The 26,712-nt window shown below is 39.1% G+C and overlaps 1 protein-coding gene across 12 annotated transcripts in view; it reads right to left on the reverse strand.

The window, feature by feature from the left end:
* The window catches only part of MAP3K4 (mitogen-activated protein kinase kinase kinase 4), a 70,310-nt gene extending 44,046 nt beyond the window's left edge, over nt 1–26,264 (reverse strand). For 4 of the 12 annotated variants that reach the window (XM_054193811.1, XM_054193809.1, XM_054193810.1 and 1 more), the window contains exons 1-4: nt 25,929–26,258; nt 10,418–10,608; nt 5,677–7,055; nt 1,037–1,279 (exon numbers count right to left, since the gene is read on the reverse strand). In XM_054193811.1, the coding sequence (XP_054049786.1) occupies nt 1,037–1,279; nt 5,677–7,055; nt 10,418–10,608; nt 25,929–25,990 (1,875 nt within the window). In that variant the 5' untranslated portion in view covers nt 25,991–26,258. The other 8 variants (XM_054193817.1, XM_054193813.1, XM_054193812.1 and 5 more) reach the window with 8 other exon arrangements.
* Between the last annotated feature and the right edge of the window lie 448 nt (nt 26,265–26,712).

Below are 26,712 nucleotides of genomic sequence, written 5' to 3' on the forward strand. Positions count from 1 at the left end.
CCAGTCTCTGGGGAAAAATGATATATTGTTTTACAATACAGTATTGCTATACTATATTTTACTATAACTATGACTCTTAAGACTGAAATTGTAGGTACTGTGCTTTTGGATATAAGGACATCCAAAATCCTAGTATGCCAAGGAAATAAAAAGGCGGGGAGAGGTGGGGGGAAGAGACAGGACTGAAATTTATTTGGGACCATAAAGTAACTTAGCAATTGATTTTGGAGCAGCAGATAACTGGAATGTGAAATCATAATCAGCCCAAGACCTTACTTAACTGTTTACCCTTAAAGACCACCTGATAAAACCCTGATCTGGTTATGCTCGCCAGGGAGCAGGGAGATGACTTCAGACAATTTTGGTATGCCCTGGACTAGCCTCTGAAAAATGGCATTGATCTAAACAGTGTTCACTGTATCAGATAACCACCAGAAAAGAAATCCTCATACAACATTCTCAACCAGTGACAGGACTGACAATCTGGGGTCACTACCCACAGAAAATATTCAGATGTTTATATAAAACGACATGCTGGGAGATTTTTTTCTTCATGTTGTTTTTCTTCTTAATCAGCTTTCACTATGTGTCTACCGTATGTTGGCAGACGTCTTACATTTGCAAAGAAAAAAGGACCAAATCTAAGAACAATGAAACATACAGGCCCTTAAAACAGGTTATGCTACCTAAGAAATCCAAATGGAGGAACATGTGCTGGAGAAGGTTATATAGCTTATAATGCACATGGAAGAAATACTGTTTACCTTCGCTGGCTGATTACTCTTTAATCACCAGTTTTGATTCCTGGAAGTCTAAATCAGAGAGGTATCTACGACCAATTGTTTACTATGCAAAAAACAGATCTCCATATGAAATACAAGACTATTTATAAAAGTTATTAGATAATCATACATTGTCATTTCTTAAACTAATCCCCTTTAAACTGACAAATTTATCATAACGAAATTACAAAGTAATTTCAAATAGGAAATATAAACAAAAAAAAACCCAAAAAAAAACAAGAGTTGAAGCAAACCTGTTTAATACTCAAAAGAGATGGCTCCCCAGCAGGTCTTTGTTCCAACCTTAGCTTGAGACATTCATGGATAACATTGAGCAGAACTCGGCAGAGGACCAAGAATGCAGGTTCAAAAGATGGTAAATCCATGGATTTCAACTCCTCCCATGATACAGTGCTGCATTTTTGCTCACAACAAGGTGGGGAATTTAATAACTGCACATAATCTGAACACAACATGGGATCTGGAAATTCTGAAAACTGTAACAAGAAACAGGCATCATGAAAAGGATCCTTAAATTCTCTAGAATTTAGCATTTGTTTAAAGTAGCATGCACCAAAGTCTATTTTTAAAAGTTAAGATTCTGCTAACTGGCAAACCAACCACAGAAGTTTCAATCTCTTTCTTTTTTTTTTTTAAAGCTAACTTTTTACTTTTTTTATTTAAGGATTAAATAAATAAATTAAATTAATTTAATTTATTTATTTCCTCACCAGGCTGAGGAAAAAAATTACAGTCCCTTGAAAGTGAACAAAACAATCTCTTACTTTACGTTTTGGTTTTAAAATGATTAAAACAGCCATTAAAATTGGCATTCACCTCCCCACAGGAAGGAACTGCTGTTTGAGGTTATGATGAACATACAAGTTAAACCTAACACAACATATAGGAACGTACATTCAGGTCATTATAAAATACAGTACTTGAGAATTTAAACATATATTAAAAAATTAAGTAAATAAAAAGGTCTTACACTACTGACTATATCTAGAGAAACAAGTTTGCATTTGGCTATGTCAGGTAAGTAACATAAATACATAGTGCCTATAGTATATAAAACTCCACATTGTAAAGTAATGCAATATTCAAGAAAGTGTCACTAGCTAAATTGAACAAAACTATTGAAAGAATAACTTATAACTATTGAAAGAATAACTTATGGACTTTGGTAGATGTTAAGAAATTGAAACTGAAATTAAAAAAGGAAGATTATAAAGAGATCAAGATGCTTTTGTCAATTAATAAACTTAATTTTCATTTAAATCACAATTACATTTAAATGAAATTACCTTTCTAATTAGAGAAAATAATTGAAACTATCTGAAATAGACATTCTAGGTACCTAAACTATATACCTTGTGATAACATTCTAAGCAAAGTTGTACACAGAGGCAATATGGGATTTAATTTAGGAAGAAAATCTGGACTGCAATAAGTGTGCAGCTCTTAAAGATAACAACACACTGTACACCATCTAAGGACAAGATTTGTTTCAGATTAAGTTTGGTTTATCCTAATTCTCATTTCACAGCTGCTATGACATATGACACCTGAATATTCTTCATTCATATATTAGACATAACTAGCATTTTTTTTCTTCAGTGCCAAATTTAAATAACATCACTTCAAAGGATAAAAGGTTACCAGAAATTAGATTGAATGATGAAATGCTGCCTAGAAAGTTAAAAAAAAAAAAGAAGCCACTTTTAAGCTTATTATCTTGCAGAAAATAAGAAAAATTAAAAAATTAATTGTTTATTCCTTTACACCTACACATGCATTTCTGGTATTTGTGCCTACGGTGTTGTACAAGCTCTGCTTTCTCAGAAGAGTCACACAAAACTACAGCTATTGACAAAGTCAGGTTTTTTAGTGTTTTTATTTTTTAATATTGTCATGTTTCTCAACTGTCGGGGGATAGGACAGCATGTTCACTACTGTCTAACGTTGGCACAAAACATGCGCTGCAGATTCTGAAGTGGTTTATAAAACCACTAGCTTGTTATGCAGAGACAGCAAACATGCAGGAGTGGGGATTTCCTTTATACCTAATTTAGTTGAAGTTTTAATCACTAGTTGATCTACAGTATAAGAACTTATCTTCTCAGATGGTACGTCTTATTTTTACAAACTCTCTTTTAAAGAAACGTATAGCACCAGAGACAAAGGCTTTTATACAAGAAATTTTCATTAATAACAGATCATGCAAATACTACACTTCTACAGCACAACAAAACATTTAAGAAATAAAATCCTCACTGTGACGCAAGTACAGTGTCAGAAAACTGAGTTCTTATAAAAATATGAAAGAACTAGTCTATGAGCAAAAATGACACAACAAAATTGAATGTGTTATTTCATTTTCTAACATTAAGGATAACAGCACATGACATTAGGGCTTAGTATTAGACACCTAAACTTCTATTGTTCAATCTGACTAATTTTAATCTTCAGTGGGCCCAACCTGAAATGTTTCAAGTGACTACCAAATACTTCTTAAAAAACCCCCAAGAAAACAAAGTCCAAGCCATTTATTGAGATCATACATAAAATCCATACTCAAAAGTGCAGCCAGTTAAATAAACAACAAGCAGAGTACACAGGCTTAAATACTGTTCTACTAAAATATCATCTCTGTTTTTCTAAACTGAAATAAGAAATATTAGCCATTTTCTTTAACAATCAAATCATACAACTTCTACACAAAACAGACCATATAGCACCTAGGGCGTTGTTAAAGTATGAGAGCCTATGAGAAATGAAACTTGTCCTTTAAAAACCACTAAAACCAGTGACTGCGTATAAACTCACAAATGAAATGAGCATTAAAATGGATACAGTGGAAGAATCTAGAAAGCACATTTTAGATGAAAGTGTTTAAATAGCAATAGAAATGAAAGTATGTACAGAGATTTAAAAAATGCATGTACACACATAAACACAGAGTCAAGATACAAGAATAACAGAAGTAACAAAGATTAACAAAACACTAATAGCTCAGGCTGCAAACAAATATCAAACTGAACAGCACCAAAAAAAACCCAAGACACTACATTCAATGTACTGTCAGAAGCAAAGACCTAGCAATTCAAAACCATCTCTTCTATTTTAGCCTGATGTCACCTTTTGCTGCAGTAGGTACCACACTTCTCACAAAAAGTATCTTCTTTTTTGACAGCATTCTTTTAATTTTGGGGCAGGAAAGAAGTTTACAATTTTATAATATTCGCCTTTAGTCATAAAGGCATTTTTTAAGAGGACAATATTCCAAAGAAAATGTAATAATTACTGAAAAAGAACATTCAAAGGAGCTGCAAGGGTAGAAAAGGAAGGAGAAAAGATTAACCTTACATCTTATAGAAGTCATCCAACACTAAATTACCAAAAAGTTTAATTCCGTGAAGCTGCAGCAAAGACTCTAGCTACTAGCATTTCATTAACTTGTTTTAAGAACACTTATGTAGTCAAAACATTTGAGGTATTTAGGAATTTCAAAAATACATTCAAAGTAGTTTTCAATACCCCAAATTATGTTTTATTTCCTTTGGTTTTTTTAAAGGTATTTCTACCTACATATTAGGTACATATTAGGAGCTTTCTATCTAAGTCTATATGGTTTGGGGGTACTTTTGGTTACTGTAACAGATACCTGCAAGTTTTGCTTAGGCACATGACTCTAGAAGTTCACAAAGATTTTCTTAATTCAAAACTTCCTAGAACACAATTTGAAACCAATTAGAGAGTAAGTAAAAATTCAACTAATAGCTTCATTTTTTACAGTAATATCTACATTAGCACCAGTACGTATAAAAACTTTTTCAAAATCAAGTAACTTTATAAAAATAAGTTTATTCATCCTAAAAAGATAACCTCCAAGGGAGATAAACAACTCTTGTTCCTTTTGCAAATGTGACAGTCAACACTAAGAGACCAACAATGTGTCAAAGACCACGTATGGTACCCATAGTAGAATGGGCATGTTGGCTAAGAAATTCGTCGTCCAGAATCCATGGTTAAGCCCCACACACAGTGCTGCTTTATCGAGGAGGGTAAGTAATCCTTACTACTAGTTCTGCCTAATATAAAAATGTCTATAAAAGTTAGGTAACAGTTTATATTAAGAAACAGTATTCTGCCTTGAAAGAATTAGTGACCACAACTTACCATATGAAACTTCAGCTACTGTCCTCCGTTTGCAGCTTATTTCATATTTTTGTTTTTATAAACTTGCAATCATTCTTAATTAAAGATATAAAAAGACCCAAAGAAAAAAAAAATAGACTAAGAGCCAGCTGAAGAATGCAACATGCTAACATGACTTGCTTTCATAGAGTCCAACGTTAAGAGAGTCCATTCATTTATCCAATCTGAGCTCAAGCATAATGTGCCACCACAGTACTTCATTCATTTAGATGAGGAAAACCCCAAAACAATAATGACATTTTCATAAAGGTGTCTTGCAGAGAGATATCCAGTCTTGCAGACAAGAAAAGGAAAATGACCACTTCCATCTCTGATTTTTCTCACGATTCAACTTTTGTGCCTAGTTTTCCATTGTAATTTTTCTGACTTATGGCTTTAGACATTAGAAAAATGTAATGAGCAAAGATGTTATCATAAAAATGTCATTTCAATTACAAACAAGACAGAGAATTAGCTTGTGCTTCACACAAATTCTCATTCAGGTCAAATGACAGATTCGTTTCAGCAGAAGCAGAACTGGGCTCTTATTCATAACATACACTATCTTTCAAAAACCAACAAAGCAACCAAAACTTCCATAAGAACCCAATTCCTACAGTTTCAGTTAGAAACAACATAGCAGGGGCAGTACGCCTGTTATCCATTTACATTAGTAGCAGCCTACGCAACCTACCTCCAGCTGGTGATCACTCCTTACCAACGCCATACGGGCCCTTTGCAATGAACCATGCATTAGCTTGTGCAGTCTTAAAATTAGTTTCCTCAACCCCATTTGCTTCAGTGCTTTATCTACAAACGGCCTGTAAATAGAGGTCAAACAGTGTTGGCTGCAGCTTGCCTCAGGACTGCATTCTGGAATAACCCAAGAGGCAGAGTCATCCTCAGATTCAAGCCTATCAAGCCTCCTTGAAAAATGTTCCTGAAAGTCAAAATTTGGCTTATTAGTAAAATTGTTCTTGATGGCTTGTCTAAGTTCCTCAACATTCTCCTCAGAGATTTGTTCTTCACCATCGCTCTCCTCTGTGCACGTTCCTGAGGATTCCTTTATTTCTGTTTCCCTATCAACTTCTTCATCCTCTGGATCATTGTCCTTAGATGGTCGAGGAGAAGGAATTTCAAACACTGGCCAGCCAATGTCAGAAAGATTTTTGATGCCCAATACAGTTCCCATAATCCTTAGTTTTTGATTTAAGTCTTTTGTAATATTTAACCATAGACAGAGTGCCTGCACTCTGTCTTGGAAGTCCTTTGCAGCATACTTTTCATAGTCCTTTTGAAGAGCCTGCAGAGATGGATAAAGTGCTTCTATATACTCTAGCAGCTCCATTATCCGCTTTACTTGCTCAAATGAGACCCGCTGGCGATGGAGGTGTTCATGGTAACTTGAGTAACCCAAAGCACTAGTTCCATGTGTTGCTTTGCAAACTCCTTCTGAAGTACCATTGAGACTGGCTCCATTTTTCACACAGGAGAAGCTTCCATAGTTCACTTTGAAGGTGAGGATTTCATTGATGATATCAGGGATAGCTTGACGGGCTGCATAGAGATAGAGGTCTTGGTCATTAATGCTCCGGCCAGCGTGCCAAGCTTGCAGCTCCAGCCAGATCAGTTCATTGGATCGGTTCAGCCAGACAGAAGAGGTGTTTTCCTGTCCTCTTTGCTCCCTGTCCTTTTTCTTTGAGACTGAGGTAAGTTTTAACAAAAGCCGCAGGGTTTCAAAGAATTTTAAACGGTCAGCGGGGCAATCAGTCCTAGAAGTCTGGCGTGCAGTTCTGGGTATTGGCATGGGCACAGAGACTGGAAGCTTAGCATTGCTACAGCCGAGGCTGAGGTAAGGCTTATTGAGATCAACATCTGGAATTGTTTTTTTTGGCAGAGACCCACCAACTGAGTCTAGCATAAATGAACACTGCACATTTTTCTTGTGATCTCGTTCTGTTGTCCTTAGGGTGTCTCGGATCTTTTTTCCTTGCTTATAGCTGTGCTCCTCCACATTCTCAATGGTTTTCCCATTGTCTTTATGCACAGACTGAGTGGGCACACTCATTTTTTCTGTATGAAAAGAAATAAAGAAAGAATGTGACTGCAGCAACAAGAAAAAGAATCGTTCTATCCATACAACCTCCCAAACAAAAACTCAAAATGCAACAGAGCATTATTGAGGTTTCCAAGTCAAATAGAATTAAAGAGACTCCACTGCACATGCAATTTCATAGAAACTGGAGCATGTACGGATTCTGAAATTTAGCTTGAATGATCCGATCCTGGGGCTTGAACTTAGTTCTGGGAACCCCTCTGTAGTCTTAATACACTGCCTTAACACCAGGAGCCTACTTCCCCACTCTCCCAACACACAAACACTTGCCTTCTCCCTTACCACGTAACAGCAGCTCTTTCCTGCCTAATTGTGCCATCTCCTCTTCTCTTCCTGTTCTTCCTCAGGAGCAGCAGACCTTATCCCTCTTCTGCAGCACTAACAAAAGCGCTTCAACCTAGGCTTTGCAGATCAGGAGAGAAGGAACTACGTGGTATTAAACCAGTAGTTCTCTCTCTCTCTCCCTTAAGGAATTGGTGGCAGGCTGGAGAGAAGCACCTGTATGTAGACTAGCTGCAGTCCAGGGATCAGCAATTGGACACAACAAGCTACATGGTCATAGGGCCCCTGATTACTCAAGAACAGAAGAGACAACAGAACGATGGCTTAATATTGTGTCTTCTTTTCACTATTCACTGTGACTCTAAGGATTACCTGCTGCACATGGCCCATTCCCCACCCTAGAAGTAGTAATTTCCTTAGAGTCTTTGACACTCTGCTCCTCACCATAACATGCATTAATACCAGAAACGCTAATAAGCTTATTTGCAAAACAGGCCTATTCAGTGGAAGAATAATATTATTCCCTTTCTATATATGGAAAATCACAACAAAGATCCATCAAGCCAGCATACTTTTGGTTGCCAAAAATGGGAAGAGCTATTGCTCAGCATTTCAGAACACTGAGCACTTCGTGTTCAACACTCCCTGACTTCAACTGCACCTTGACTTCTCAACAACTTGCAGACCACATCACAGAATCTCTAGCTTGCTTCTAGGAAAACAAGAAACAGACAGAAGATTTTTATTTGTGTTATTTGCCTAGCATCACACAAATTTTCCTGACAGAATGCTGTTATCATATGACGCACTTCACTGACTTAATTATCAGATGGCCCTTCACTCTTGTTTCATTCACTACATATCTTCTAGCATCTGCAACAAAAGAAGGTACAGTCATACAGAAATCTGTTTCCTTCATCACAAAATTCCAAACAATCTCTTCTCATGTAAGACAGCAGTTCTCTGGAAAAGAAATGGTGCGGTAACGTAGCTTAAAGACTATCAAATGTATGCACACAAAGGCATTGTATTAAGGTTGCAGAAACGTCTGAAACAGAAGTGAAGAGCTATGTGGTCAGAACACCTTCCTTTGCTTGTTTCCATTACAAACCCTGTTTTCAGCTGTTAATGAGCAATAAATGAGTTAATAAGAGTGTGACCTGCCACATTCCTCCTTCCAACCTCCACATCTAAAAAATATAATTTAACTACTGCCATACTTGTGTATGATTAGGGCAGGTCACAATGCGTACAATGGCACTTGACTCTGGATAAAGAAGAAATTATATTCTGAGGATATGAGGAAGAAAGAAGAATCACAAAGTCATCACAGAACTTGCAGAAGAGAGAAAACTTGCTCCAAGAACTCAAAATCTATTAGTAGGGATAAACAACAGCTCCCTATTTCTCATGAAGCTATCTATCCTCAACATATGCTCAGCATCAAAGGATTACTGTGAAATACTATGCATTATAGTTCTTTAGCATCACAATTTCTGTTTAGAAATTAAACTTTTTTAAAAAAAAAAAAAAATCACAGAAAGCAAGGAAAGTTATTACGTAACTACCATATCGAAAACTAAATAAGGTTAGTGTTGCATTAAAAGAGTTTAACTTAGCCAAAAGGCACAATTTAAAAAAGCTAGTAAAAGAAGCTTAATAATTCCAATGCCTACACAGCTAACTGGCAAGTGTAACAAGATTTCTCTTCAATTTAGTTTAATGAAGACATCTTTTGGTGAATGCTCTCTCCCCAGTGACATTATTCAGAGGCTGTGTGAAATGGAAGGGAACCAAAAGTTTTGGAAGATGTTTGCATGGACCCCTCTTTTATTATGAACTTACACCCCCCAACTCTATACAACTGGAGAATAGACTGTATTCCCTTATGATAAACCACTTACCTTCTTCTCTGCTACACTTTACCTTGAAAATGTACTGCTTGCAAGTAAATGCACTCTGTGATAACATTTCCTGTTTCCTGTGAAGCATTTAAAAAAATTGCTTCCAAAATATTAATTGGCAATACTCATGTTGCCATAACAACTCTGGCAAATAACGTTGCCTGACATAGTTTAAAAAAAACCCCAAACAAACAAACAAAAAAAACCAACCAAAAACTCACACACCCCCAAAAAACCCCAAACCTAGGTATATTCTATATGAAAATACTGAACATATAATCTTAAAAAACAGCATTTTTGCAGCCATCCCAAGCTCAGTAAAACCACTACCATTGCACATTTTTTTCTTTTCTTACTGGAAGGGCAGCTTGAAAAGATGTAGCTACCGAATGTTTTTTAAAATTGTCTTTTCAATAAGCAATTACCATATTCTATAGCTGCTCAAAATTAAAGAAAGAAAAGCTTAAAACTCCTACTTTAACCTAAAAATGTTTTATTTAGGATTAGATATCATTACTTAGTAACATTAGGAAAAAACATATATCAAGTATCTTTTGCTTTTTCCCCAGTTATGACTTTATGACTAAAGTATCAACAGAAGTAAACAGTGGTAACTACAATATAGTTGCTTCAGTGACACTAAAAAGTAAAGAATAATCACAGAAAACTCTATTTTTCTATAAAACAGACTGTGAAGTGCTTCAGAACATGAAATTGAGGCACAGAAGCAACTACACCATTACTAGAGACCACAGAATTGTAGAAAAAAATTGATTGGAAAATACCTCTGAAGGTCATTTTTCCAACCTCCTGCTCAAAGCAGGGTTTATTATTTCAAAAGTAGTTTAGCCTGATCACGATTGTGTTTTGGAAATCTCCAAAGATGGAGATTCGACAACCCAATAACCTCTCTGGCAAACCGTTCACTGTTTTATCACTCTCATGGTAAAATTTTTCTTCTAATACACAAAAGAGTTTTCCTTTGTTGCAACTTATGATAGCTGCCTCCTGTTCTTTCACTGCACCTCAGTATCTGGCTCCACCTTCTGCATATATCCTCTGTCAGGTAATAAAGGGCTACTACTATGACTTTACAATCATTTTACGAAAAAAACCACAAACACCATAACTACCTTTCGAAGTGGAGCGGCTAGCAGGTCTCCCAACGTTATTTTTCTGATGCTTTGTTGACATACGCTTCATCTGGCGGGGTGTGCTAGGAGGAGAAGTTCCATAGAAGGTATCAGCACTTGCTTCATCTGACAATTCCTCAGGGTCAGATTCAGAGATCTTGCAAGTACCATCTTCTGATTTGCACTCTTTCCTGTAGACAACAAGTTAAACCATGGTGTTAAAAGATAACAAGTTTTTACTTGCAATATCTGTTTAGAAAGCTAATCCATCGATAAATCCCAGCCACAGTCAACCTTCTATATTTTCCAGCCACCGCCATGTGTATTTGTCCCAAGTTTTTTCACACCCATAAGGGCAACTTTCCAATCAAGCAAAGTATAAGCAACATACAACAAAGAGAATGTATAGCCAGAGTGTCACGAGGAGAACACAGTACAAACATACATGTATATGTAATATATTTGTTTCTGAGAAAACCTGTAGCAAGCCTAAACTAAGAGATATATGAAACAACAGTTAAAAAATACAAACATAGTGCAAGACAGTCAATCTAATCAGCAGCAGAGACAACAGCAGAGGTCTTCCCTTCCACCCTCCACCCCCTAACTTGTGCATACCCTGACAGCAACTTCTAAGTTCACCAAAAAGGCTCTCCACCCCTCACAAAACTTTTATCTAGCATAAGAGACCTGAATGTATTTCATGTATTTTCCACTGATTTTAATATTAAGTAGGTTTAACCTCAGAACTTTTTTTTTTTTGGTAACAAAAAAATAACGGAGTCTCCATAGTAACTTTATAATTAGCCTTGATTACTTTGATGGTTTGGAAAAGACACTGGTAATACTTAACAAGAAGTCAGAGCTCATGCAAACACAAAATTAAGATAACTTATATATGTTCTTCAAACCCCAAATCCAAATGGTCAGCTTAACCACTGGATGTTCTATCACTGAATTCAACAGAAAGCATGTATCTTCGCAAGATTAGTACCTGTGTCGGTAGAGTACAGCACAATAGCTTTCCAACCCCAAGTAAAACTTTCATTCCTATTACATCTAGCACTATTGTCAAACATTATAGAATAGCATTACATACAGTATTACAAAACATTTCATTATTTAAAAAAATGCTGGCTTGTCTTTGTAATTTTCCAAAACTCTAAACTATTTTGATTTAAACTGTTCAAAGACAAAACTAGAGAGCAACACTTTTTCCTTCAGTGAGGTACAGGTCTTTTCAAATAAAACCCAAAACAACAACTGCATGATATCACATAGTTCACCCTAGCAATGGCACAATTCCATTGCAGAACAAGACAACCAAAGTCTAGACTGCTGTGATTTCGGTCCCGCTCCTTCCCCCCAGCCAAAACCTCCTATATAGCCTTTCCTTTGAGTCAGTTCTGACACTTATACAATTGCCCACTAAGCCAACTCCAGGAGCTGATTTATTTGTAAACTCATGTGGCAAAAAAAAAAAAAAAAAAGAAAAGCCATTGGGTTTTTTATGTAAACTCTCGGCAAGCTCAAAGACAATTTCCAGTGCCAGCTTGCTCTCACAAGACGAGGTCAGATGTACACCAACCACAATGGGGGGCATGCATGCACTCTTATATTAGGAGTTGCTTTAAAAATAAAATATGACAAATACAGTAAATGAGTAATCATGTCAGATACACTTTCCTTCATCCTGAGCACTTGCTCTGCCCCACCAAATAAGATTACTTCAGTAGAGTGGCAGTTGGGTACAATACCATTAATAGCTGGATCTCCTCTGCATGATAAAGTGACACATAGCAACAAAATTACTCTCAGACTGTGAACGACCAAACTTCAGTACATTTTATGCTGCACGCTGACATATTGGGAAATTTCAAATTCATACATGGAAACAAATTATTTTAAGACAATCTGTGAACTGTATCACTGTCCCACCAATAATATATCATTTTAATTCTTCACAATGTTAAAAAAGACCCACAAAATAATTAAATCCTCTGGTCGGTTCAGGCTTCAGGGGAAAGTACATGGCAGCAGGACAGAGTTTTAACTTTTATCACTATCCCTTTATACCCATCGGATGTTTATCTAACTAGGGTAAATACAGAGAAGGGATAAAAAGGGAAGGAGGAGCAGAGGACTCCAAAGCCAAAACAAGTCCCTAACTGATTGAATCCCATGGATTCATCCCATGGAGCTCAAAGTGACTCCGAGACCTCTGCCTTCTCCCAGAATATGTGACCCATTCCCCAGCAGAGTCCTCTCATCACCACCATTCCTCACTGATGCCATATGTGCAACTCTTGTTTTAACACACATTTGGGAGAAGAACATGCACCACTCTAGCTTGGAGGAGGGAAAAAATGCAATTTGCCTCCAACCTCTCACGTATTTTATTTCTGAAGCAGGCATACAAATAACACCATCTTGACTCTTGTAAAAGACATGGAAGCAAAGAAACATTTGACCTAAATCAGACGGTGCAAGACTAGCATCAGTACCTGATAACTTCAATTTTAATTTCACTTGAATCACAACTGACATTCTACTTGCTGCTATTTTTGAGGCAGACGAGGAATGTTACTCATGCTGTGGTGGAGCGAGTCTGAGTGTCTGCAGAAAGAAATATGCCAGAATATTGCCAGACAGCTGAAAAGCAGTAAGGCTAACAAAAAAAATTAAAAAATCAAAAAGTCAGATACAGTACTTTTTCTTTGCCTTTAGCTACAAACAGAAATAAATACCTTAACATGCAGAACAGTTATGTTCTCTGCAAAGCCATGGAAACATTTAGTGTGTGAAATTACTCTTCTCAGATTACAGCTTTGAGAAGGCGGCAGGGAAGTTCACCAACTATGGCAGATAAACTTTAGAAGTTACCTAACAAAAACCACTCAGGTGGTACCGTAGCACCACCTGTAGTCTAAGGAGAGCCCTACAGTGAATTTGGCCATAATGACAAGCACACAGAATCACCAATACTTTTAGCCTAGTTTGCTTGCCTTGGGAAATCATGCTGTTTGTGTGTCTTCTAACAATCTGATTTAATTAACCACTATTGGCCAAATACAACAAAAAAGTCTTAATTTGTTCCTACAGATCATGTGAAAACCGGTGGATAAACAATAGAAAAGGATCTTGTAAATGCTGAACTGCAGAAGTGGAACACAAGCTTACACGTTTTTGCACACCAGAAAAATTTTATTCCTGAGAACCACTGCAAACAACCCTACTGCAGAAAAAACCTTTGGGCAGAGCACACCCTTCTGATTTTGCCAAAGACAAATCAACCACAAGAGACTAAACCACATGAAACAAGAAGTCATTAGTTCCAGTGCTTATGGAACTATTTATTTTTTCAGTGATCTCACTGGCCTGGCAAGGCGCAGGGTGGGGTGCTGATGCTCTTGCAGGGCCTGGCAGAGAGCGTCCTGCGGCACTCGCATTATGTCTCAGTTCCAAGGCAGTTTTGAACTAGGACAAGTTATCTCGTTATAAAAGACCAGTGAAAACACTGCTTTCCTTTTGTTTTTAAGTCAGTAACCTCTTCTAAGAATATAACGATTAAACCTCTTCACCAGGCTGACTGATCTTTAAAGACCATAAGCTGGTTCTTCCCCCAACAGTCACTACCTTGTTTGTTTCTTGCTACACCCAATGAGAGGACATGAAGTCCAAAAGCATTCAAAACACTCACCAATCTCACATCTGAATAACATAAAGACCTATACAGTGGGATCTAGTATGACTTACTTAATATTCAGATTTTTTTTTTTCCTGGCTAATTTAGCAAGCTGTTCTTTAATTTGTTAAAAACCGTAGCAGATTTATCACAAAATATGCAGCACTAGATGTCACATCACAAAACAGCAATCAGGCTCTACAGAACCACTCTTGTTAGCAGCTGACGAGATGATATAAACGGAGCCGGCTGGTCTGCTTAGAGGGAGGAAGGCACAGGCTGCAATTCAAGTTTAAAGATTCAGCACACTCAGTTCAGGGTTTGTGTGCAAATAGTGTATCTCAACCACGACATAACCAAAGACTAATTAAATCTGCAAACCTATAAAGTGCACTGCTGGCAAACCTAAATCAGATTATAGCACTGGTTATTACATAGAATTGTTGGTTCCTAGGTACTGTTGCAACCAGAGTTGGGAAACGCTAGTCAAAGCTAATTTCTTGTTTGCTACCAAGAACTGCAGGTTTTCTCCCCCACAGCCAGTGAAAACCATCCTAATCTTAATTAGGCATACACGCAAAAAGTGAAAGCTAGAAACGTGACAACTGAAGTCACTATTTGCCAAGGACAGTTTAAAACCAATGCTTACAAGGAAAACGTGAAGTGCATAGTTTTCACATCAGTCTATTTACAGGCTGGTCCCAGATTCAATTTTAATGACCAAAAAGCTTCTCATCAATTTTACCTTAGGAATATAGAAGAGACTATAGCCAGGAATATTGGGAAAGTTGCAAAGGCAGTAGGGTAAAAAAACCAAACAAAACGCCTTCACAGCTCTGAAATGCAACAAAAAATAAATAACCAAGAATGTTTCCAACAAGTAACTACTGTATGTTACACCAGTGTGCACTTCAACCAAAATGTGAAGAAACAGGATACAGAATTTCTTCAATTTGCATGTGTAGATGACAATGAGATTTTTTGTTTATTTTTTTTAACAAAGTATTGGCAATGTATTTACAGTTCCAGCTCAGTCATGAAAACTGAGATACATCATCTAGATTTTCAGAGACCTGAAAACAAAAACAGGAGAGGGGGAAAACTGCGGTATGAAATTTGAAGCAGCAGGACAGGGAGCAAAAGGTCTAGTAACTACTGTTGTTGATAAAGGCCATAATCCTCTGGAGAAACACACTCATTTATCATTAAAAATAAACTAACACATTAAAAGATCACGAAAGATCATATGGGGACATATTAAAATTAAGTAGGCTAAACTCACACTTAAGAATATGATTTTTAACCAGTATAAACTTTTTGCACTTTACTGAAGCATTATTCAAATTTTCAAAGTTTGAAACAACCAATAATAACAGGTCATACTAAAAACTGTGACAGCTCTACGGGGGAAACATTTTTCTAATCTTTCCTTTATATCAGCTACCCTTGATCCTCATAAGCAAGAGTTCAAATGTATTACGCACTTACATAATTAACTCAGGTTTGGCAAGTGGTTATCATCCCACACACAGCTTAAAAGCTTGCTGGGAATCAGAGCAGGAGAGGTCAACTGATTGGACTACACATAGCATATAGCACATAGCAATAAATGTGAGTTAGGCAATTACAACGCAGCAGCCTTGATAATCTCCCACCAGTACAGTTAGGAAGCTTCCCACTCCACAGGCTGCTGCCGTCAACAGCTTCCTGCAGTTTCAAAGACACGACACCACTGACACATCAGTAGGGCTCTTTCTCAACACTTCCTATGGCACCCTGCCATTTCCACACAGAGAACGGCAAGATCTGTACAAGGTCCACCACCGAATTACCTAGTATTTGGTTCTTGACACTCACTTGCCATTGTTTTAGAGACAAAGTGCCTATTTTTCAAACATATGTTCTTTAACAGGGATTCAGCTTGATAATTAAAGTATGCAGGAAGACAAAGCTTCATTAGTATGCTCTCACTAACTTACACTGACAATTTTAGGTAACCATCTCTGCATCTGTCAGAACTGAAAAACAAAACGGTGTCCAGTTAGAGCTGCTAAACACCACACACAACACAGCTCTGGAATCAGCAGCCCTAACTTCTGTGGGGCAGTACTGGGTTTTGTTTTATCTGCACAACACAAGAGAACGGGGCAGTGCTCCTGGACCAACTCCATTAATCAACTTGAAGCCCTTTGGGAAACTAAGACTGAGGATTAGACAACCTAATCAGGAAAGCAAGTTAAGATTAAATGAACAGAAGTTCTGCTAAAGTACAGGACTGCTATCTGGTGTAAACTCCTAGTGCTACATTCCAACATAATGAAAACATCACACAGTCCTATTTTTTAATCACCTTTTAACAATTCCCTATTCTCAGAGAAGCTATAAGCTTAAGCAAACAGACTTGGTTCTGAAAAGTTCCTGAACTGAACGCAGAAAGGACTATAAATCCAATTTTGCATACGGTCTTCTCTTAAAGATCTGCTACATTTGTGAATACTAAAATTAAGTGCTTGCAGCTATTGCATTCGAAGCAGTTATTACAAACTGTTGTAAGAGCAGCAAAAGAAAACAGTAACCCAAAAAACCTTGAAGGAGGGACTATGAGTGCAATTCCAAGGAATCCTGCAGTAAAAAGCAAGAAAAAAATCTTCGGTATCTTTTTCATTATTTTGTTTTTCATTACTGAGCAGCAGGAATTTGCTCACAGTTTGTAAAAATAAAACCGGGGTTTTTTGCTAAATACATCCTGTATAAATCTTGCACAGTGCTTACGGGGGGGGGGGGGAAAAATAACCTGGTTAGCAAGACACGAAAATTCAGTGACTAGCATGGACATTTAAATGGTGCACATGTCACTTATTCCTATTGTGACTATACATCCAAAGACAATAAAAAAAAAAAATTGCTCACATTAAAACCTAATACTGACATACAGTAATGAAGATACTTGACCTCGTATTCACATTTGAATCTCATATGCCAGAGCTCAGCATTTTTGAGCAGTCAACATTAAACCTCAGTCACCAATAAATTCTGATTGCTGCCAACATACTAATAAGACTTACTGTTACAAAGCTGGTAATATACTTGAGATATATACATATATATATACTTATTTTTAACAGTATAATTAAATTCAACTTGAAACTAAGGACACACCTGGCTTTTTAATTTGTTATCCTTAATATAATTTGTCTAAGCAATAAGAAAGCACTAAGTTTTGGGGGTTTTTTTGAACAAGAATCACTACCACGAAGATAAACTGTGGATACAGTCCTTCTTAAAGTTCTTTTAGTGTAAAAATTATGTAAGAACAAAAAAGTCTTCAAATTATGAAGGGTGAATGCAATTAAACTTGCAAAAAGCACCATGCCTCTATTAAGGCCCAGATCAGCATCCTCCTGAGGGGGAAAAAAACAAAACAAAACAAACTTTATTACTTCTGTAAAATATCACTGCTTGGCAAATGAATGCCCACGTTTTTGGGTAAGTAACTGGAAGAAGTATCTGTTACCTGCTGCCTTCCCGAATTTTAGAGAGAACAAGACCACACAGACCCATACCACATCTCACCAGTAGAACAAAAAACACTGAAAGCAACTTTCAGCTGGAGGGGAGAGCAGTAACAAGAGCTTTGATGTTCCAAGTTTCCAGCCCACAACGATCTTTACTCTAGAAATGAGACATCTGGACAACTTGACAATAAAGCCTGGCAGAGAAACACCTAACAGCAATCTCATAGTGGAAAAGGGGCACTTCAGAGCATCATCTCTTCTGGCACGAAGGCTACAGAAAAACAGGCAGGGAGAAAGCACAAAATAAAAACATTGTTCTCTAAAGCACTTGCTGCCCTTGCAACTCTTCCTTCAGTTGGTAAGTAAAAAGCAAGATTGCTAACTCCTTTCATTTCTCCAGACCTGTTTTTCAAGCACGCTTCTCTAACTCTATTTGTGTATCCCTGTGATCACCCTACATTTGCACTATTCTTCCTTTCTACATGAGGTGGCTAATCCTATCTAGTTAAATGCATCCATTTCCCATCTCTTCTGAAAACTAAGACATAAATATTTATGAGGGTCACAGTCAACCTTTCATTGATTTCTCTAACCATAAAAGCAGGTATTAGATAAGGCACAGCAATGTCAAGGTTAAAATGAATAGGAAGAAGAAAAACAAACTTGAAACTTTTCTTAAAATTACAAGGAAGTTTGAAAGAGACAGAGATGCTAAAGATAATGTCTGGAAGAGATTTGAGGAAAGGAAAAAACATTTTATCATGTTGTCATCTTAAAACAACATCCTACGGCAGAAATCTAGGGGTTTTCTGTATTCACTAAGTATTTCAAAGTAACTTTTTAAAGAAGAAATAGTACCAGCTTAACAACTTCAGGTTTAAAAAATATTCAAGTTCAGCTGTACCTAGCTACATTATTCCTCCCACAGGAATCAGGGGAAGGCAAGGTATGTCATCAGTTGTCTCTATAATCTAGGAATGAACAACTAGCATGCTGGGGAAAAAAGGTGGCACTTGGGTGGGGGAGTCGGGGGGCAGGCATGAGAATTTACTTATAACAGAGATAGTATTTTACCATTTACTGCTGACGCTAACTGAAAAAAAAGCATTTGCATCTTTCAGGAAGTAAGTCTGCAGACGTAAATTTTACAGAATCTAAGTTTTCATCAGGGCTACGAAGATGATTAGGGGACTACAACATCTCTCTTATGGAAAAGGGCTGAGGGACTTGGGTCTTCTTAGTCTGGAAAAAAGAAGACTGAGGGAGGACCTTATCAATTCTTATAAATACTTAAAGGGTGGGTGTCAGGAGGATGGGGCCAGCCTTTGAAAATGAAAACTCTATGGACGTGTGACTGCTGGATCCAGAAATAATACAGTGAAGGAGCTCGGCCTCCTCTTGAGAGACCAGGGGGAAGAACACAACCTGCTGTTCCAACACATTGAGAGTAATGTGAAATTGTGCCCTCAGTCACGCTCCCTTCTGGCTGCAGCTGAAGCAATTTCTCAGATGACTGTCCTTTCTGCTTCCCACTGACACTTTGACAGAAGTCACCAGCCTCCAAGATGCACAGGTATGACTGAAAGTACCAACCCCGCCTCTTCACTGGTGCTGCTGAAACAATACAGCTTCGTTGGAATGTCTTTGTTAGCAGGATTTTTCCAACTTCAACCACTTTAGTTTTGGTTAAGCAACCAAATATTCCTAATGTTATGCTACCAAGTTTCATACGGCAGATACTCCTAGTTGAGGGGGGAAAGAGAGTGATGTTAGGAGATGAGAACAGTAATTTCTAATCTGGGTCAGTGGCAAAACTAATGCATTTTTTTACTTGCAGCAATGACAAAAGCAAAATACATGGTCAGGAAGATGCTTAAGGTAATACCTGAATCACTACCAAGAACTGATGGAATTACATAATTCCAGTAGCTTATTTATAAATTAATCTATGAACAAGGGCTCATCAACATAGAAATAATTATAGAAACACTAAAACTTCATTAGTAAATAGTCAGAATGTAATAATAGCCCTGTAATAGCCATGCTTTGCTCACTATTTACACCTTGTTTATCTTTGAAGACTAACATGTAGCATGGCTGCACAAATGCAAACACCCAATGCTGCCATGAAGCCCCGGACATACATCTTGCAACCTGCTTGCAAAGTATGGATTTACGCTACAACAGCCCTGCTAACAGTTAAGCACCAAGTACAATAAATCCCAGATCAGCTGAGGCCCGAGAGAAGTACAAAAGTAAGTATTTCTGCTGCAACATAACAGTTGTTTGTAGCAAGACTTCACTGTGACACAACCACCACTATTTCTGCAGAAATCTACAAGAAAAAAGAGTCATCATTGGGGAAAAGACTAATGTAAAGCTTAGAGCTAAACAGTTAATCTTTAATTGCTTCCCAATGACATCTTCTCCTCCTTGGTAACTCTCAATTAAGCTGTTTAATTAGAACAGAAGGACCCAGCAAGTGTGAACGCTTCATTTCTACAGTAGACCTCAAGCACATGTCAGACTGTAGCCAGTTCCCCCCATTACACAGTTGCTTAGAGCACTACTGTACTGACTAGCAATGTTGATTTTAAGAGAGAAATTCAAATAAAATCTTCTGCTTCTCAAGATCTGGAAACTACCAGTCAGTCTTGCAAATTACAACACTTTGACACTTTTCCCAAAATTCTCCTGCAGAAGCTTCTAAGTGCTTGATTACTGTATTTCTGTCAGAAAGACACAGAGTTACAGAAAAATGTAACAAAGGCTACTGAAAGAGCAGAGAAGTGCTGAAGCACCTATTGATTGACTACAAAAATGTGGTAAACTTCAAAAAGACAGAAACTGTCAAACAATGAGTTAAAAATAAATTAAGCAAAATGCATATTAGTATTCATATCTTTTTATTGCAAGCAGAAATAAGAGCTATTGAGACCTATCTAAATGATCTAAGAAAGTAATTTTTCTTCTGCAAGTTACACTAGCTAGAAATAAGTACAAAAAATAAATAAAATACAGCTCTTATAACAGTATTGGCTGTTCTTCATGTTCTCATTTCAGAAAAAATAATAATCAGAACTTCCTGTTCTTTTTTACTAGTAAATTTGGAAACAGAGAAAGGTTAACTAATTTTCCCATCTTTGATTATTATAAGTTTTCATGCAAATTTGGATTATGACATAACAGCATTTACAGAATATGCATGTACATTCAGTTTTGAGCTTTTCCCCACCATTCACAAATATATTATTTGGTTAAAACTATGCCATAAGTTCTTGGCACCTACACAAATTAGATCTCCAGGTCTCAAGCTACTCAAGTTACACACCCAAAAAATAAGGTACATTTAATTAAGAACTACTTATGAAAAATCTATACTAACAGATCTGGATGGTTTTCAGGAACATTTAAGCCACACCAGGAAAAGTTACATACTACTGGGAAAAGAGATACTATGACAGGAAGCATCAAGCTGCTAGGCTCAACTATAAATATATCATATATAACAGTGACAAATTGGGAAAGACACAGACCTAGGATAAAAGATAGCACGATCTGTAACAGCTATTCTTCCCCTGCTCTCCTGTGCACAAACTTTACTCTTCTGGCAGAGAGTCCCATTCCTAGATAAGAAAAAGCCACCAACGAGTTTTGATCCCAAAGTTTCAGTTCATCTTTTAGATGAATTCAAAGTCTACAAGAAACCTCAAGATGAAGCACTAAGATTTAAATATGTTTTTAGTGAAAGCTGGTGCCTAAACACTAGGTGCTGGACCACTAGTCCACAATCTTTGGAAAAATCGGGCAATGCAATGGACCTGCAGTACTCTGCACTATCTGGAGCACCCCAAATGCTCAGTGGACATCACTTACCAGACAGATGTTTCATAGCTAAAATGGTAAAAACCTTAACAAGTACTGCTCTCAGAGAAGCCATGAGCAAGTAAACCAGCAGTGCACATAAGCCAAAGGCAGAATAAATCATACATGTATACCACACTAGAAAGCAACACATGACAGTCAATACCATTAAATGTTAGCAGGACACAGAAAGAACAGAATAAAAGTCCTCCTCCTACCCCACGACAGCAGGAGACACTCATCAGGGCAATACAGTTATATGCCATTTTGTCTGGATTCAGAATAAACCTGATCAAGATTCAGGTCGAGCTGATGTGATTTTACATAGAGCATTCTTGGACTGGACATGAGTGAACATTTGGCAACTCAGTAGCACTAAAACTCAGGTGTTAAGAGCAAACATTCCAGTTTGGCTTTATGTTTGCAGTTGGCCAAGGATGAGCATGGGACAATTAGCAACTCTTTAAACAAATAAGCTTTTAAGTTAACTTTTAAAAATTAAAAAATTAGTTAATAAATTACAGGCTAAACATAGCATCAATGCAGTTAACACTTGAGAGCAGAAGAAAACTTAAGGAATGTAATAGCCCTGCAAACATAAATGGCATATACAACAGCAAATCCAACCACACAGCTGAAGAAATATGAGCTGAGATACCCCTATCTTCCTGTGCTGACAGGGGTCAACATACTACTTGACTAGCAGTGGGTAGTAAAGAAAAAAAAAAAATTGTTTTCTAAATCTATTTTAAATGCAGTTTAAAAGAATGGTTTGTATGTCATTTAAGAAATGTGGTTGTCATGGAAGCCAAATCTTTATAAGCCTCTAAAATTCCCAATTCGCTTCCTAAAATAAAAGTTACTGCATATCCCTTATCCTTTCCTTTAAATTCAGTAGATCTGTTTTTCATCACAGCACAGTTTGCATTCCACAAGGGCCAATATCACTAGCTTACATAATAGTAAAACCAACCTCGACACAGACAGCACTAATTAACAGACATAAAAACAACTCAAGCAGCCACACAACGCAGACTAATCCTTGCTGCTACAAATGCCAAAGACATCTCAACTAGCACTTCGTGTGTGTTTGCGCGTAGGTGGAGCAATCAGTCATTCATCCCAATCTTGCACATGTAAACAAGAAAATGCAATACATGAAGAATAGAGATTACATCTTACCTCATTTAAATGCATGGGGAAAATATAACAACAATAAAGGATAGTCAAACTCAAAACTTAAATCATTTTTCCCACTGAAGCTATGATCCTAAGTTAATAAAATAATTTTAAACTCTTTCACTGCTGATACACTATCAGTCATACAGACAGTTTGGCAAATAGAAAAACAGGTTGAGCGCAATTCATGACATGACCTCAGGCTTCCCCCAAACAACAGATGCTGCAGACTGACAGCCCAATTCATTGTCATCATAGAGCCAACAAATCTGATAGACCAACCACTGAAAAATTCTCCAGTGCAAAGGAAGCCTCCACCTTAATCACAATTCTGTCCCGCTTTATTCACAGCCTTGCTCCTTCCTTCACCCCTTGCCCTGGATGCACACCAGGAGAAAAGAGGGCTACAAGTGATCAAGGCACAAGTTAGAGTAGCCCTACGGCTCTTCATGCTTTTGCAGTGCCACCAAAATTGTCATCCCAACAAAGGAAATGCTTAAGGCCTCATTTTTCTCTACAGTGGATTTGTGCCAGAAAATTCTTGGGAAAGCCTAAAATTGGGCTCAGAAAATGTAAAGCCTACAGGCCATAATCAAGAAGAACCAAACATGTACCTTTTTAAATTCACATTCTGAATTATCAAACTGGAAACACCTTACCTTGAAAACTTTCTGTTTGCTTTGTTACAAGGATTCATACTTAAACATGAATTCTTCCCAAACAGTTTAGTAGTATCTTTTCATTTATCCATAACCACAGCAGGCTGTCCAATGTCCAAGTACAACCCTATCTCAAAATCAGCATCTGCTCATAGGTCCGCTAAGTCTTTTTCAGTTCAGAGCTGCCTCCCCTCTCTCCCCACCCCACAGGGTGCTTCAAGAAAGAAAGGAAGACCTGGGAAAAACAGTTTGCTTTTGGAGAGGGATTCTCAATCAATTTGGGCTAAGGACTGTACAAAACAAAAATGCCATGAATATACTGTAAGCTTGCCTTAGATTTACAAAATGTACCATTTCATTTACATTATGACAAGGCACAGAATTTTTACACAAACGGATTTCCAACACACGGCAGTCTCACAACAATAAATCAGTAAAATTCCTTTTTTAACTAAATGTAGGTATATTGTTAATGACAACGACTGAGGACTTCTCCAACAGAATTACATTTAACTTAAAAAGAATGCACTACACCAATGCACTTCAGTGCTAGACAGAAGAACTCTTTATCATAAGAACACATTCACACTCTACAAATGGGATTAAAAGCTATCTGCCACCAAAAGGATTTCAAATTCTCAAGCCAGCACACAGTCCCACTGATTTCAACAAGATTCTGACCTCACAGCCTCAAGACTCAACACCTAATAACTCCAAAATTTAAATCAAATTTAATCATGTTGAAAAAGCTTCAGATACTTTACTCTTGTATTTCTTTTAAGAAAAAGCAAGTACTATGTAAAGTCAGAGAAGCAGTTCTGTTCTAAAGCAGATGGGAAGTTGATACACAAAGTACACACAGAAGTGAATCACGGTGGAGTATATGCATTACCCTACACAAATTAAGGCTACCTAATTATTTTGAGACATCTCCTTCCCACCCACCAGCTCACTCTGAAATAACTAATTCAATTTTCATTTGCTAGGTAAAGTTGCCACCACACTATCCACACCCACATCCGACTCATATAAACTGTCTTTTAATAAGCAGAATCCAGCAGAGGTCAGAAATGGCCCTAGACAGGAAATGCCTGGGTGTTTTCCATTCAGGCACTGCAGATTACTCTTCTACATGAAGACAGCCCAGGTCTAGGGTCATGCTGTTGTACAAACTTCATTTTAAATCACTTTCTGCTTAACCTGCACTATTACTCTTTGAAGATCCTGTAAAAAGAAACTTGGAAGCTTATGAATTCAGTTGCCCTACTGGCATTTGTATTTCATAACATTTCTGTTAAATCTAATTAACTGTTACATACCTTCTGGTTTTGACATTCTCATGACATAAGAAAAACAAATCATTAAACTGCATTAATGAAAACTCAAACCAGACATTGTTCAACTCCATAGCCTCGATCCAAACTGGAGTGCATCACCGCTTCCCTTTTATTGTATCAATACGAAATGGTACCTTGCAATATCCAAGAATGATCTCAGGAATGTGACAGCATGAAGCTTTTTTGTACAGCACACCTGGAATACAACATGTCTGACTATTGCCTTACGGTACTAATTGATCACACAAGCGTTTTAAAAAACGTTTCCTGAATGCCTCCTAGTGAGAAGTGAAGTGCATCAACAGGATGTTATTTTAAAAGGAGAAATAATTGCCAGGGAATTAATAACTTGGACTTATGCAACACTTATACAGCCAGTTGGAAACACTAAACCATGAAGCAATTTGCATCCCCATCTCTCAGCAGGGCACAGATGGAGACTTGCAAAAAGCCAATCTGCAGGTCAGCACATTCAGGAGGTAACAGCAGTTGCAAAAAGCTCGAGGCATCACAATGCTAGCCCTCTTTGTGGAAAACCTTTTTTTTTTTTTTTAGAAAAAAAACGCATCTTCTGACAAATATCGATTGCAACATTGCCAGGAGCGGTACTCCAAGATTCTGCTTGTTTTATCGCTGCGCCAGAGAGAACCAAACTACTTGGGTTTAAGCACGGCTGCCGGGAACACCAGACACCCTTCTTGCAGGCGGCGGGGTTTTTATCGCTGCAGTTCGCCAAAGCCCAGGCGCGGGGGTGACACCCTGCCCGCATGCCGGGGGGCTCCCCCGCGGCCCCCCCTCCCCTCCGCACGCTGCTCCGCCGCCGGTAAAAGCTGTGCCCGAGAGCTGGCCTTGCCAGGGCCCCAGCAGCACCCGCTGCTCAACTCAGAGGGGGGAGGAAGGAAACGATTTGGTTTTAATTGCAAAGTGCCCACAAAACACCGCCTTACCCACCGCAGCCACTAGAGATTCCTTATCGCAGCACCTTCCCACTCGGTGGGCCCTTTCCAGCAGCGCCGAAGAAGCAGCAGCCGGAGCTTTTGCATCCCAAAGAGACGGGGAGGGGAGAAGGGGGTGGGAAGGTTAAAATCGCACCCCGGGCAAGGCAGGGCTCCGGAGGCCGTGCCCGGCTGGCGGCGGGCGGGCGTGCAGCGCCAGAGCCGTGCCGGAGGGGCGGCGGGCACTCACACCCCCGGCCCGCCTCACGATCTGGCAGCGGGCGGCCCGCACCGCTCTCTGCATGTAGCTCCCTATTTGGCAGCGCCGGGTACTGACCTCCCCGGCAGTGGCGGCTCCTCCATGGCGGCGGCAGAGACCAGCGCGGCGACGTCTCTCATGCATGCACCGAGACCGCCATGGTGGCGGGTCCCAGTGCGCGGCCCGGCCTGTCCCGCTGCGGCGCCGGGGGTGCAGCGAGGAGGAGGAGGAGGGGAGACGGACGGACGGACGGAGGGATGTCTTTACCCAGCTGCAGGAACCCGGCCGCGCAGAGCCGCCCGCGCGGCCGCCATCTTGAAAACAGCCTCCCAGGGCAGCGAAGCCGGGAGCATCGCTACGGCGGGCGAGGAGGGACCGGCCGAGACAGAGGCGCTCACTCGCTGCGCTGTGGCCGGGCGCCGAGCGGCAGTGGGGCGTGGGCTCCCCCAGCCCGCTGCCCCCGCCGAGGCTGGCGGGGGGGGGGCCTGCCCCTCAGGCAGGCGGTGGGGACGGGGCTGCGAGGCTGCGGCCGTTCCCTCTCGGGAGGCGGCGGCGGCGGCGGCGGGGGGGTGTTTCCCCGCCGTCCTCCAGCCGGGAGAGGCCGCCTGTGTCCCGGCGCCGGGCGGCGGTGGAAGGGCGGCGGGAGCTGTCGGCCCGCCGGCCGGCGCCTGGCTCCCTCCCCAGCCGCGACGGGGCTGGTCGCCGTTACCCACCGCCGGTCGCTGCGGGTGCCGGGGGGGGTCTCAAAAACTGCAAGTTTTCGCACGGCTTGAGCAGCCGGGAGTAGAGTAAAAGAAAAAGCTGATTACTGAGAGGAACGTGGTTAGCTCAGCAGGTGCCAGCTCCCTGCAGCCCACTTGCC

The sequence above is a fragment of the Rissa tridactyla genome, chromosome 3, assembly GCF_028500815.1.
Source record: "Rissa tridactyla isolate bRisTri1 chromosome 3, bRisTri1.patW.cur.20221130, whole genome shotgun sequence".
NCBI classification, from domain to species: domain Eukaryota; kingdom Metazoa; phylum Chordata; class Aves; order Charadriiformes; family Laridae; genus Rissa; species Rissa tridactyla.